Source organism: Camellia sinensis, chromosome 2 (genome assembly GCF_055761805.1).
Source record: "Camellia sinensis isolate YWXY chromosome 2, ASM5576180v1, whole genome shotgun sequence".
Lineage (NCBI taxonomy): Eukaryota > Viridiplantae > Streptophyta > Magnoliopsida > Ericales > Theaceae > Camellia > Camellia sinensis.
In genome coordinates this window covers 207,716,391-207,731,533 of record NC_138962.1, presented here as the reverse complement: position 1 = coordinate 207,731,533, position 15,143 = coordinate 207,716,391, and the positions used below count along the sequence as shown (strand labels likewise).

At 32.4% G+C, this 15,143-nt stretch overlaps 1 protein-coding gene across 2 annotated transcripts in view; it reads right to left on the bottom strand.

The window, feature by feature from the left end:
- Positions 1-2,531: 2,531 nt before the first annotated feature.
- The window catches only part of AGL6 (AGAMOUS-like 6), a 32,129-nt gene continuing 19,517 nt past the window's right edge, over positions 2,532-15,143 (bottom strand). Inside the window, exons 2-8 of one of the 2 annotated variants that reach the window (XM_028261521.2) lie at positions 9,264-9,339; positions 8,995-9,056; positions 8,623-8,722; positions 7,746-7,787; positions 4,602-4,664; positions 4,321-4,463; positions 2,532-2,795 (exon numbers count right to left, since the gene is read on the bottom strand). In XM_028261521.2, the coding sequence (XP_028117322.1) occupies positions 2,717-2,795; positions 4,321-4,463; positions 4,602-4,664; positions 7,746-7,787; positions 8,623-8,722; positions 8,995-9,056; positions 9,264-9,339 (565 nt within the window). In that variant the 3' untranslated portion in view covers positions 2,532-2,716. The remainder of the gene's footprint in view (positions 2,796-4,320; positions 4,464-4,601; positions 4,665-7,745; positions 7,788-8,622; positions 8,723-8,994; positions 9,057-9,263; positions 9,340-15,143) is intronic. The other variant, XM_028261524.2, reaches the window with a different exon arrangement.

Genomic DNA, 15,143 nt, shown 5'->3' with positions numbered 1-15,143 from the left:
CAATTGCTGGCCTCCCACCCTCGTACAAGCTTCCTAACAATGAAAACAAGGTCTCCACCAAAAATGAACCAAAACGAATGCAAAACGGAGGTTCGGGGACCGAAACGCACGGCCCGAGGCCCAAAAAATGGGCTGTTAAGCACCGGAGGTGGCATTCGACCACAAAATTGGTCTCTCGGGCCACAGTGTCCCCCAAAAGGGAGTAAATAAGGTGTGTGCCAAAAACCGGAGCAAATGGAGGTGGTTAGGCGGTCCCGAACCGAGGCACACGGCCGTCGGCTCCGAAAAATCGGAAACCGGGTTCCAAATGGGAAAAATGGCCTACGACCACGAAACGTAGCCTACGGCCACTGAAAGATGATCTACGAGACCTCTCTCTCCCTTCGGGAAGAGAAAACAGAGAAAATAGAGCTTGGTCTGCAAACCGAGGCAAGGCATGAAAGAGTCCGAAAGTCCGAAGGCAAGGCTTGCAGCCGGGACTCTGAAACTTCTGAATGAGCACGATATGCAATATCACCGAGCGCTCAACTGGTGACGTCTAAGTCTTAAGGTCGGTCAAAAATGGGGTATCTACAGGGCCGCCCAAGGGCCGTGGGCGGGTTTCGGGCAGCCGCGAAGCGCAGGCTAATTTTACACTCCTATCAATGTGAATGTTAACATGTCAATGTGAATATTCACATTGTCAACGGGCTGGGCCGGGCCGGGCCGGGCCCGCCGCGGGCCAATTTTGTACTCTTATCAATGTGAATGTTAACATGTCAATGTGAATATTCACATTGTCAACGGGCCAGACCAGGCCCGCCCATGGGCCGCAGGCGGGTTTCGCGCCGCCACGGGACGCAGGCCAATTTTACACTCCAATTAATGTGAATGTTAACATGTCAAAGTGAATATTCACATTGTCAACGGGCCCGCCCCGGCCCGACTCGAATTTTTTCAGGCACTCACGAGGATCGACATGGGCCGGGCCCCTACACATTGACGATATGAACATTCACATGGACGGTGTGAACATTCACATTAGGGGTATTTTGGTAATTATGCCACCCACAGGACTTATTGAAACATAAGAAAATAATGTGAGCTAAATGGAACATAAGTAGATGAAAATGGTATTTTGGTCTTCTTATCTCAAATAGGACCTAATGGAATAGTCAAAAAGAATATGGGTTGAATGAAATAAAGCTCTTAGAAAGTGGATTTATCAAAAAAGCTCCCTTTTTAAAATGGATAGTGATTATGAGTTTAAATTTAAACTTTTCATTTTATAAAACAAAAAGTGATTTGTTTATGTATTTATCAATATTTGATAAAGTTAATTTTTTGTACAGACGGTATTTATTGTGAGATCTACAAGATGAATGATTTAAATTATAATTGTGAACTTAGATTCGAGCTCACAAAATGAAGTATGGAGAAGTATGAATAATAAGAGTATAGAAGGGAGTCATGCCTAATACTTAGGTGAATTAATTGTTTTATTTTTGGGTATATCGAATATGGAAAAAAAAAAGTAATAAGATTCTAATGAAGTTACAAGAAAGTATTAATAGTAAAGTATTTCAATCAAAACAAGAGAATGATAAAATGCATTGGTCTTAAAATATTCAATGTTATGTGAAAATTCTTAACTCTTTGATTCTATAATTATTTAGAATCAAACATGAAAAAACGTATGCCACAACATACATTTAATATAATTTTTAAAATAAATTTTCAATGCATATCTTTAATTGAAAAACAAATAAAAAAGAAAATATAACTCTTAAAATTTATTCTACTACCGCTATTTTAATTCGAGTCAGGATTTACTAAAGTTGATATTTAGACCCACTTTGACGATATAAACTATTCATCTCATATAATCAATTGCAAAAATTATCTATATAAAAAATTAAGTTGATCTAATATTGATTGTCATACCATCAAATTATTTTTATTTATATGATATACATATTTTTAAGAATAAATTGTCAATTTATTATAATATATATGTAATACTTGTTTATGATCTTATATATTTTCTAATGCATTTATACTACGCGCATTGCGTACTAGGGCGGAGATTCAGCTCAATAAACAATTGGGCTCTAAGAGATAATCAACTCAATGGGCTCAAAAACTTGGGCCAAGCCCAGCAGACACAGTTTGCCCATACTCCAGATGACCATAAGAATATTGTCTAGTTTTTCAAAAAAAATTCCCCTTTTATTTTTCTGTGAAAATAACCTACTTTTAGAAAACATCAAAAGTTGTTTTCAATTTTCAAAAATTGTTTTCATAAATAAATAAAACAAAAAACAAAAACAATGAGATTTTTGGAAATTTTTATTATTTTTGTTCCAAAAAAACACAACAAAACTGAAAACGATACCCGAACACAAGTAGCGTGTGCCTACCTCTAGTAAACTATTTATGTGATCACATTCTTCCTCCAAAAATATAAAAATAAATAAATAAATAAATGTGTTTCAATGGTGTGCAGGGAATGGGCTTATTGGATAAATATATTTATTACTAATAATGCAATTTGTAATCTATCCCCATGAAGGGAATGATAAAAGAACACATAAGTTTCAGTTCATAAATTTACCACATTGCAAAGCTCCAAACATAATTAACCATTCTTTTTTTTTTTTTTTTGGTGACACAAACATAAATAATTCAGACAATTATATATAAAGTCATATTATATATATGTATATTTGAGAGAAGTTCAAAGCACCCAACCCTGGACTATGTCACCAGCCATGGTCCTTGGAACAGATGATTCACCAGCTACATAGTGTTGGTACCTGTTTTTAAGTCCAACAATGGATTAGAAGTTTCTAATTAGTAAAATGCAATTCATACAAAATATTTATAGAAATTGTCACTTGAATGATGTGGTAGCGATATTTTTGAAGTTGAATTATATATATATATATATATATAAAAGATTAAGTTATTATAGGCACACTGAAAAGCTAAAGGACTAAATCAAAGAATAAAGTGAAGTATTTATTTGAATTTTTTTGGGTCAGCATATAAAGAAATTTATTAAAATATAGGTGAATAGTACAAAGGACCATAGAAAGGATCAAGAAACTAGCACACAATAGATCAACATACAGAATTTTCACTCATTTATTAAAAATTTATGAAAGATTATAAATAACTATATTTTACATTGTTATTTTAAATTCATCCCAACAAAACTCTCAACTTTAATATTGAAATTCATATCTAAACTATCATAACTAGCTGAATTGATGCTATCTCCTTTGAATGAATGTGTTGGTTCTTGAAATTTATTTGTCTAGACACTATTCTGTTTGTTCTTGAAACCTCAAGACTTGTTTGATTTATGAATTTAGATAAGAATTTAGAGAGGAAAAACAAAAAAAAAAGTAAATGAAATTTGAATGAAAGCTATATTTCACACCATTTTTTCATATTTTTTTCTTTTTCTATTTTTAAATTTCTACCCAAATTCATGAACCAAACACAGTCTAAAGTTGTGTTTGGATCGTCAATTTGGAAAGAAAAAGAGAAAAGAAAAACGTGTGTAAAATATAAAAAAAAAAAAAATAGTTACATTTCACTTACATCTTGCTTACATTTTTTATTTACCTTTTCAAATCTTTAGCCAAATTCATAATCCAAACATAATCTAAAAATTATTTCAGCAGCCAACTTTTTAGTTAAAAAAAATTGAAGTAAAAAAAAAAAAAAAAATCGAAATGTCACATTATTTATATATATATATATCAATTAATAGCTTTTTTTCACAACTATCTATTTAACTAAAAAATTATTCCAAACACATTAATTTTTTTTGCCTTATAAAAAGTCTAAAATATATTAAAAAAAAAATCACTAAAAATAATTAAGTTGTCAACGGAGATCTAATGCTCTGTTTGTTTGGGTGAAAAATTTTTCTAAAAAATATTTTTCATATTTTCTAGTGTTTAGTATAATAGAAAACAAAAGCCAACAAAAAAAATATATTTTTTATGGTTAATGAAAAACAAGTCTATTTGGATAGAAAATATTTTCATATTTAAAAGGCGAATCAGATTAAAATTTTACCAATATCACTATACCACCACTATCATGGCCACCGCCACTACCACCATCACCATTGCAATCACCCCACCGTGCGACATGCCACCTCCTCCAACTCCACTTTCATTCCATCACAACCACCATCAAACGTAGAAAAACAATTTCTTTTTCGTCCAAACAAGTAAAGCGTAAGTTTAAGTTTATATGAAGGAGTACTTTTTTCAGGTAACTTTTCCCATATGTTTGAGAGAGAGAGAGAGAGAGAGAGAGTACCCTATTTGTAAGACAGTTTCATTGTCACAGTCCATGGGATTGGGTTGAGAAGGGTGAACAGAGAAGCTGGTGTTTCCAGTTGATGCATTAGTAGGATTCCATGAGCATGGAAGGGGTCCAAGACCTTGTCCTTCTGTCTGGAGCTGAAGCATATGCAACACAAAAACACAAACAAAACAAACACAAAAACAAAAAGGAACAATGGTTGGACATATGGTTACAAACCTATAACAACAAATGACACATATATATATGGTACTACTATACTATTTAATGAGTACCGATGATAACTCTAGTGAAACCTTAATCTTGAGCTGTTTGTTCATATCTCCAAGCTGACGCTCCTGCATCCAGTTTAACCATGCCCCACAATCATCAAAATATTATGAGAAAATAACATATGAGTTTTAAGATTGTATTTAAATCATAGATTTAAATAAGAATTTAGAAAAAGATAAAAAGTATGAGGAGTAATTTTCATTCACATTTTTTTTCTCTTAAATACTTAAATTCAAGATACAAACCTAATCTGAGGTAATTCTACTTCTTACCATATCCAACCCCAACCCACTGTCATATGTCAAACTTAAAAAAAAGAATATGAGGTATTAAACATAATTATATTGAATAGTAACTGACATCAATTTGGGCCACAAGTAAAGATTACTTTAGTGGCAATCGAATCCATCCCAATGAGACTAATTGACTTTGATTTGATAGTATACTGACCCTTCAGTATAGTGTTGAAAATTGTAATTCGCAATTTTCTAAGTTATATTTGTTTTGGACGAAAACATTAATCTATAGAGAATTAGATAAATGTTCAAAAGATACATGTTACGAAAGTAATAATTAGCTTTATCTATTTCTACTAATATGTGGAATGTTGAACAAAAGTATAAATAAACTAAATATTTTTAAAAAATTAATAAATTTTATATTTTTTTTATGTGAACAAAAATACCCCATTCTTGGGGTATGAAATTGACAGTAAGCTTTTTAACTATTATAATATAATGTTAAAAAAAATAATTAATTAAAATTAAATAAAAAAACTAAAATTGTCATGTGAGAGCCCAACAAACTTTTATCATAAATGGTTATTTAATTTTTTTTATCATTTATCTTCTCTTTTGTTTTTAATTTTTAATTTTATGTACTATATCTTTCATTATTTTTATAAAAAATTAATCCAAATTAGAAAGGCCTAGAAATTATTTTTGTTTGATTGGATTTTCAAAATTGTTCTTGAAAAATTAAATTAATTTAATAAAAATAAATACAAACAAAAAAATGTTTTAAGCTTTTTAAAAATTATTTCTATACCAAAAAAATAAATAAAATAAAGTTAAAATAAAAAAGAAAAACAATAAGGGTGTTTTGGTCTTATTATAAAAAAAATAACTATTTAATTTAGACAGCTCTAAGTTTTTACAATTTCCTATAATAGTGGATATAATTATATTAATTTAATGATTCCTCAAGGTAGACATATGTTAACAAAAGCCATACATGAATGCATATAGTAGATTTGCATGGGAATATGAAATGGTTATTTGGGGGTGTGAGATACATTTACCTAGAATATTCCAAAAGTTCTATTGCAAAGACTTCAATGTTCCATTGTTTCAGTGCTAGTCTAAGTGTTTTAAGTTTCCTTAGACACTTGAAGCTAGCCAACCCTTCTACATTATTTTCAGTTTAAATTCTCTCCACAAAGGTTTTGAAATTAGAATGTAGAGTCCAGACATTGAGAAATCTAAATAGCTTTGGACCCTAATCTATCTCATCTTCCATAAGCATTCTTGGTAATTCCCATAATTTGAATTTGAACTTGAACTTGAACTTCTACATCCATTCTGGACTGAGCAAGAACCTATCAATCCTATTCCATTTTTCCCCTTCTTAAGAACTACAAGAAGTAATTTTTCTCCCCATCATTGGAATGTCACACATTTCCAAATTATCAATTAGCTCATTGAAATCATTTATACCTCTGTCTCGTCTAGCACCACCCTTCCTCTCAAATATACTCCTTACTTCATTGAAATCACCCCCAAACACAAATCAGTGTGTTTGGTTTGGATTTTTTGAATTAAGTTTTTTGAAAATTGAGTTTTTTGATTTTCGTATTTTTTTTGTTTTTAGTGAATATTTTTAAAATTTTAAATATTTTTTTTATATTTTTAGATGCATCTTATTTAGATGCATCTAAAAAGTAAAAAATTTGTGAAAAAATATTTTTAAAAATTAATAAATACATAAAAATACATAAAATGTACTGAATTCTCTTCTTTTTTTTTTTGTATTTTTGGTATTTAGTGAATTTTTAAAAGGTTTTTTTCAAATTTTTTTACTTTTTAGGTATATTTATGTTAGGTATGTCTAAAAATTAAAAAATTTGCTCAAAATATTAAAAAAATTCAGTAAAAACAAAAAAAAACACGAAAAATAAGAAAGTAGAATTTTCTGAAAAGTGTTTTTGAAAAATAATAACTAAGCATAGTGAATGTTTTTCGTATAATTGATTTAATTTAGATAAGATGCCCCATACCCTTCTCCTATTGGTACTGTCATTTGGACCATGTATATTTACAATAACACATTCAAAACTCGAATTTGTTTGGTTCCTATGTGACACTAAGAAGTAAGACAATGCATTTTTTGACTTTGAATGGCATAATGATAGCCAATAAATTAGTTCCTTAGTTTCTACAGAAGTTACCCTTGGTGTTTTGTTTTGTTTTTTTTTTTGGTTTTTTTGTTTTTTTGTTTTTTTGTTTTTTTTTTTTGTTTCAATCTACAAAAAGTGGATGGAAATCCAAGGTATAAAATCAAACGCTAAAAAGACAAACATCAAAGGAGCGAAAAAAGTTCTTGTTGCATCCTAGCAAAACCCTCCTATCTCAACAAGGTTTCTTTGTTTGCCTCCTAATTTAAATCTCTACGAGAGTTGAACTCATAATCTACTCTTTTAAGACTAAGCCCTTAGGAGAGTTATAGAAGCCAATTAGACTAGACCTATAATTAATTTCCTATCTTAAAAAGGTTAACACATAAGAGCAAACCATATGATGAGTATCACTAACCAAAGGCTGGTGAGCATCCAACCTTTCATATGTGATTGCTTAGATTGATTTTTATTTTTTTATTGTATGTCATTTAGGAAAAAAAACATTTAGTTCTAGGTAAATCTTGCTCTCACTAGACGAATAGGTTCAACAATGTTACCTCTTTGACATTATAGATGTGAAGTCAATGTTACCTTTTCGACGTTGTGGATGTAATACTAGTTTTTGAATACCATAATTGTCAAATTTAAATTTGAAGAAATTCAAAAATTCTAGAGCCATGACTTCAATAAATTTCAAATTAGATCACTACTTACAATTTGATTTTAAAGTAAACTATATGATTGTAATTACCTTTTGCCTGAGCTCTTCCATTTGTTCTACCATTATCTGTGTCTGCATTTATAAGAAATTATAATTAAAAAAAAAAAAGGAAAAAGAAAAGAAAGAGAAAAATATATAGCAGATAAAAGCATTGTTGATGTCAAAAACTCATTAGCATCATAAATTTAGAATTTCTATTTTGACGAATTTTGGAAACTAGGGTTTTTTTTTTTTTTTTTTTTGGCATATGCATGCAAATCAACTTGGAAATATTAAAATAGGCAAATGCATGCAACTCACTTGGACATAGAACCTCATATTTAGTTGATACTCTGAAGTGGTAGTTCTTGTAAACCGAAGGACTAATACTCAAGGGCGGAACTGCATTTGGTCAAGTGTGGAAATTGCTCCCATTGAGTTTAAAAAAGTATAATTCGTGCTAAGATTATTTTTTTTCCCCCTTTAAATTGCCCTTATTGGAATTTCAAAATTATTAATTTTGCCTAAGATTGTAAAATTTATTTTGAAAACTATACCTATTATTTTTTATTTGTCTTTATGTGCTAAATCTAAATGACATTGAAAGAGAATTAATTGAAACATTTTTGAAGATTTTCATAGCTGTTATTTTGTACTTTAATATACATAGAATTGTTCTTTACAAGACTAAATGTTTCAATCAATTGAGAAGATTTTGATAGAATTACAACAAGGCAATTAAATCATTGGCACCAAAATGGATATTTTCTTTTTTCCTCTTTTCTTTTCATTTCTTTCGATTATAAAGAGACTTACAAAAGATTAAATCTAACTAAAGCACCTTAAATTGGTATCTAGGAATGAATGTGCATATATGCAACATATCTAAGTGCAAAAGTGTGACCTCTTTAGAACTCCATTCAAGTACCTTTCTTTGCCTAGTTTGTGCAAGCGCTCCTTCGAGTTGTTTCTCAAGATTTTGCAACTCTTTCACACTTAGTGGTCCAAGATCTTCTCCAAGCAAGTGTCTTCATGCATTATATATATACATATAATATTATAAAAAATGTTAGCATTGCGGTACTTGTATTCTTGGCCAGTAAATAGTCTATTTCAAACTTGAAGTTTTAAATGATATATGTTGCTAACAATTTAAATTTGATGATGATGATAATCCAATGAGTCTATGACTAGTAATGCAACTAGTAGTCCTAGTCATAGATATGCATGAACTATGAAGAAGACAAAGACCCTTGAAGATCTATTCAGATAAAAAAAAATTAGTAGTGGCGTAATTAACCTTTGAGTGCGTTGAAGGGATTCGAACTTTGCCCTTAACTTCGATACCTCCTGGTACCAGCTCTGTATTAACTCCGAAGTCCAAACACAAAAATTTTCATTACAAAATGCGTGAAACTATCATTTCCGCATCAAAATAATCCATTTTAAGCATGGATTAACTTGAATATGAGAACAAGGTATCATAATCAGCTCAATTCTTCATGACGTAAAAATTTACCATCATTCAAAGTAATTTTTTTTCAAAGAAGAAACATATAAAGAACAAACCTGCGTTTCCCGTTCCACACTGTTGTCATGAGGATTAAAGTTGCAATGTTGGTACCTCTCTAGGGTTTTGGTCATACTGCAAAGAGAAAACAAGTGTAAATATCAGTTTGCATAAGCTTATTAGTCCATATGTATAGATGCGATAAAATAAACATAATCATAATACCAAAGAATTTGTATTTTGTATGCCCAATTCAATAACGACTTGCAATAAGGGATTTATTAGAGATTTAACAATGGGGAGTAGTAGAATTTTTTTGTTAATTTTTAAGTTAAGAAATCAACAATGTTGCATGGGATCCACACATTTAGGTGGAGAGACTAACTGGATACAATCACTTGAGAAACCTCACGGGTGGAGAGAGGCAAAAGATGTAAGCTAAAAACATGGCAAAGAAAAAGGATTAGAAATCACCCATCACATTATTGAGGAAAAGAATGAATTGTTTTTCATTCTTGCTATTTCATCACTATTATAGATCCAAATTATTTTATGTAGGCACATATTCTTTGAATGCTCTTCAATTTCAAGTAAACTAGTCTGATTAAAAATTGAACATACGCTCCAATTCAAATGTGAAACTATAATGGCAATGTAAAATCTTTTTTTTTTTGAACAAGGCAAAGAGAATTTTTTTTATTAAAATGAAATGAAGAACCATTATAAAGACTCAGGAGGGAAATTGCATCATGCATCATTATCCAAACACCACATCCCAACTATGTCGGCACCCGATGATGGAATGAGTTGGTTTATATTGGAAAAGTAATTTGAAATTTACAAAATATCTAGTTTAGATGATGCATGACATGTCATGAGTGTAAATTTGTTCACACATAGTGTCTGAACATTACACTTGACATTGATTGGTTTTTTATAAGGTTAAATGTGGGACCGTCTCATTCAATTATCAATGGGAGAGTGTGTAAGGTTCGCCTTGGATGAACAAATTTGCACTCGATGTGTTCATATGGTGTTGAGCTCCTAGGTGAAGTCTTTTAGACTTCATAGGTTGACTACCATTATTGATACAGCTAGATTGGCTGATCTACTGAATACATCTCATCCAATTAGGGAAGGGTTGTCAACATTATCAGATGGAATGCATCTCCATCGTCATAGTTTTCAGTAAAATTAGCCTACTCGAGTCTCGAATCTGACCTTGGCCCTAAACTAACAAATGCTTCTCCACCAAAAGCTATGCTCTTTACCTGGTTAGCATGGAAAGGCAGGATAAAGACCTCAACTTTTCTACAATCAATTGGAGTAATTAGTAGGGATGCAAGTAACACTTGTGTGTTTTGAAGTGGAAGCATTGGACCATGTTCTATTATTATGCCCCTTTGTCTGGAAGCTATGGTCCAACATCATCAATTGGTGGGGATTATGTTGGGTTACTCTAAACTCTGTTACCACTTTATTGGATTGGTGGTTTGGATTCAAGTTTAAAAAACTGTAACATTTGATTTAGGGCACTATTCCTCTTGTAGTCCTTTGGTCAATTTGGAAAGAACACAATGCATGCATCTTCAACAATCATCAACCTAACCTTGAGAAGTTGTGTGAGCTTGTCAAAGCACGTGTTGCATTCTGGGCAAAGGCTCACTCAACAAAGCTGCCTTATTCAATCGAGGACTTCATCTCAAACTTGAACTAAATTCAATATTGCATCTAATTTAGTGTTGGTGTCTTTTTATTTTAATTTGTTTATTCTTCTTAGAATGGCTTGGTGTTTGGCTGGTTTCATGTAAAATAGGGGATTGCCACTGGGTGTTAACTAGCCTTTTTCTATAGAGTCCTTTCGCCAAGTCATGCGTTGACAACCTCAAATATTAGTGGGTAGCTGTGATATCTGGGAGGGTAAATGATATGGGATTTGTGATTTGGGCTTGTTTCTGATCTGGGTTTTTTTATTTGGGATAGAAGAGAGCAGGTAGTCGGTCCTGATTCGCTTAGTTAAAGGTTTTGCCCACCACCTGTTCAAAAAAATGCCCCAGTGAAAATGTAATGGAACAAGGAGGAAATGGAGGTTGGATTCTAGTTGTGAGGCAGCGGAAAGGTGGAAAAGTACAAGGCAAGGAGGCTAAACATGGACTGCTTGCTTTCTTTGTGGACAATTTACCTTTAGCAATGGATGCTAAAACATTGTTCGAACTATTCACAAAGTTTGGGATAGTGAAGGATGTCTTCATACCTACCAAAAGAAGGATAGTGACAAACTCAAGATTTGAGTTTGTGAGATTTGATTGCCATGTAGCAGCAGACATTCCCATCCAAAAAAGAAATGGTTTATTGGTGGATGACATGGTGCTGGTAGTAAAAAAAGCTACTTATGTCAAGAACTTCAGAGATGAACAAAGCAGGAGTAGGCCTCAGATCATCAGGAAACCTTTTGAAGTTTCTTTTGCAGGCCAAAGATCCTTCACTGAGGTCTTAAAAGGGGTCACACCCATAGTGGCTGGGAAAACAAATTTGAGCTTCAAAGTCATTGAAAAAAGCCATGGCTGGCTCTTTAAAAGTGCAATAGTCAGGCTTAATACTGAATACCCCACTCATTACATTGAAAATGCACTAAGAGAGAAAAGGTTGGATCATGCATTGGTCAGAAAATGGGGAGGACGAGATATAGCATTAACCTTCAAATCTCAAAAGGAGCTGAAATCAAATATCGATAATATCAAAGAGTGGTTTAAGGATTGGATTCAATTTGTGGTGGAATGGAAGCCAGGATTTCATATCGAACAAGAGAGCTATGTGTGGTTGAGGTGTTGTTATGGCATACTCTTAAATATCTGGAATAGGAGCACATTTAACAGCATTGGAAACTTATGGGGTTCAGTTCTCAACTTGGATGGAGATATTTGTCAACCAAAGGTCTTCTCCCATACCAGAATCAGAGTGGTTACATCTTGTATGAAGTTTATAAACAAAACTATATTATTGGAGTGCAAGGGTAAATTACATCTCATTCTTGTGTGCAAAGATCTTATATCAGACTCTAGTAACATAAAGCACAATGGCATGGAAGAAAGTAGCTCCAACGACATTTGTGGCAGTGAGATGGCAGAAGACAAATTACACAGCCCAAAAAGTGGAATGGTGGTAACCACAGCTGTTAAGGAGACAAAGTGGGATGGAGGATTCAACAGAGATTATGGAGCATGTACTAATTAAGGAGGTAGAAAAAAGGGAAAGGCCTATTGACTGTCACACAGGTGAGGAGACAGCAGAAACTATGTTGGAGGAGTCAATGCATAGCCCAAAAAGTCAGGTGCAAGTCTCTACTCCTAGATTTATTAAAAGCTTTAGTGGATCTAGAGATGGACTTGGGCATAGCATCAATCTTGAAGTGGATTTGGCCCAAGCACTAAGTAAGAACTTAAATGGAAGGGGTATTTTGAGCTTAAATCATGCAAGCCTTGCTAGGCAACCTGCTTCTGTCCATAAATTCCTGCGGCTTGAGAAGAAAAAAAGGAAGAAGAAGGTTTAGTTAGAGGGGTTCACTAGTTTTGCTAGACTTCATGGGCATAAAGCTACTATAGTTAGCAAGCACACCTCAAAGTTTGTCATTTACTGACCAGCAACAGCTGCTATAGCACATTCAGATCTGTTTGAGGGTGCTACAAGTCTGAACAATTATGTCCTCAAAGAAGCTAAAGCCACTTTACAATTGGGGAAATCTCTTGGCATCAATTTCAATGGAGAAGAAGATGATGTTCTAAACAAGATTATCGAGCTAGCGCTAAAGAATAAAGAGAGAACCAACAACGAGGGGTAGGCCTGTGAAGAAAGGTAGAATCAAGAAGCTATTATGTCTGTAGGTCATTGCTAAGATTATAGGATTGTTGGTTTGGCTTTAAGTATCAAGAGTTAGAAACAAGATTATGTAAACTTTTCTGTTGGCAATAGTGTGGTAAGTGTGGAGGATTTAAAGTCAAAGTGCTCTTATGGGTTATAAGCAATTGTTAATCTAGTCTTTGGGTGGCATCAAGTGTTGGCTTAAGCTAGTGTTGGTTTCTCACTAACACTATGCTTTGTTCCTCTTTTACTTTTTTCCTTTTATTTCTTATTGATGTAAACTCATATGTAATATATGTTTTCTTCATCAATAAAGATTTTCTTTGCTGATTAAAAAAAAAAAAAAAACCTAGCTCTTCCCTACCCCTTTCCCCCAAGTTTTTTTCTTCTTCTTCTTTTGTCGTTGGTTGGTGCCTCACCAACTCAGGTTTGTGCTAGCAAATCATATGGCAAGCTTTGGGGTGCCAACCTAGTTGGAATCTTCTAGTTTTGCTGTGATGCTCTCTACACTCTGTCTTGTACTTGGATTTCCCATCAATAAAGTTTCTCTTTTTTGCTAGATTATGAAGTAAGTCTATAATTGTCACACTGCAGGTATAAATAGGTTTGTTGAGAATGCCTCCAAGAATAGGAAAGAAAAACCCCAAGTAAAAAGGTGTAAAAAGAAAACGCTAAAGATAGGGTGAGACAAAAGTTTCAATGAGAGACTAAGAGGAAAAACCTTGAAGTCACTACAAAAAATTAAGATTTTAGAGACTAAAATTTATGGACAAAATTATTTTTTAGAGACCAAATATTTTTGTTGCGAAATGTGTCGTCATTATATTTTTAGTAATAAAAAATGGACATTAGTGATGAGTTATTATATCTTTTTGGGACCAAATTTTTTGTTTCAAAAAATAAACCATTTTGAGACCAAATTATTTTGTCTCTAAAAGTGTATTTATTAGTGACATTTTTCAAAATTTTGTCGCTAAAAACCTTATTTTTGATTTTTCGGGACGACCTTTTCACGACGATAGAATTTGATCCCTAAAAGTTTTTTGTAACAAAATTTTCACTTTTAAAGACAAAAATTTAGTCACTAAAACTCTTATATGTTGTAGTAAGTAACTATTGATGTAAAAATCAAATAATAATAGAAAATATTTTTGAGTGCATGCATGCAACAAATATTGCCCCTCCTCTCCCAAAAAAGAAAATTCCAAAATGCTATCAAAGCATGTTAAGTTCATAAACTGAGCGTAAAAAGAAAAAAGAAGCAATTGTTGAAGAAGAATCAAATTTTTCTTGTGAAAAAAAGTGATGAACATATTGATGGCCAATAGGTAGGAGTTTGCTGAAGGAAGAAAAAACAAATATTTTTTTGTTATTATATATTGGGAGAAACTAGTGTTTTCAACTTACAAATTTTTTTTCAAACTACAATTTTGTTGTAGAAGTTGGCAAGTAGGATGACGCAATGATGAAAAAAGAATGATTTTACTATAAAATGGCTAAGTGGACAAAGCATACTTGCCTAATAGCAAGAATGATGAAAATCTGAAAATTTCAAACATTCATTTGGTATGGAAAATTTCATGTTTGATACTGTTGGAAATTAGGCTGGGTATTATACTCGGATTTTGGTGCCCATGTGCCATGACCCATGACCAATATCAGATCATCTAAATAATTTGATTTTTGAATTTAAATTATTATCTATCCTTAGTTTTGGATAACCCACTATCTTATATATATATATCTATCATATCTTATCAACAAATATGGATAGATGGTTAGATAGCCTTTATATCAAATACGTTATATATGGGATGTGGGATGATTAGAATAACGATTGATATTTTTCCCATACTCTTTCTCTAACTCTCTCCCATCTGTAAAACAATCAAGCATTTGTACTGTGACTGGTGTGGGTAATACTCATACTGTGATATCACTCCATTGCTGGGTATTCGTAGTTTGTGATTTGTGAAGCACGTGATTTACCCACAAGGTTCATCATTTCGGATTTCATCACCTAAGGTATGGCTTGAATCTTTTTACCCGCTGCGTTTGATATATTTTACATTGGTATCAGA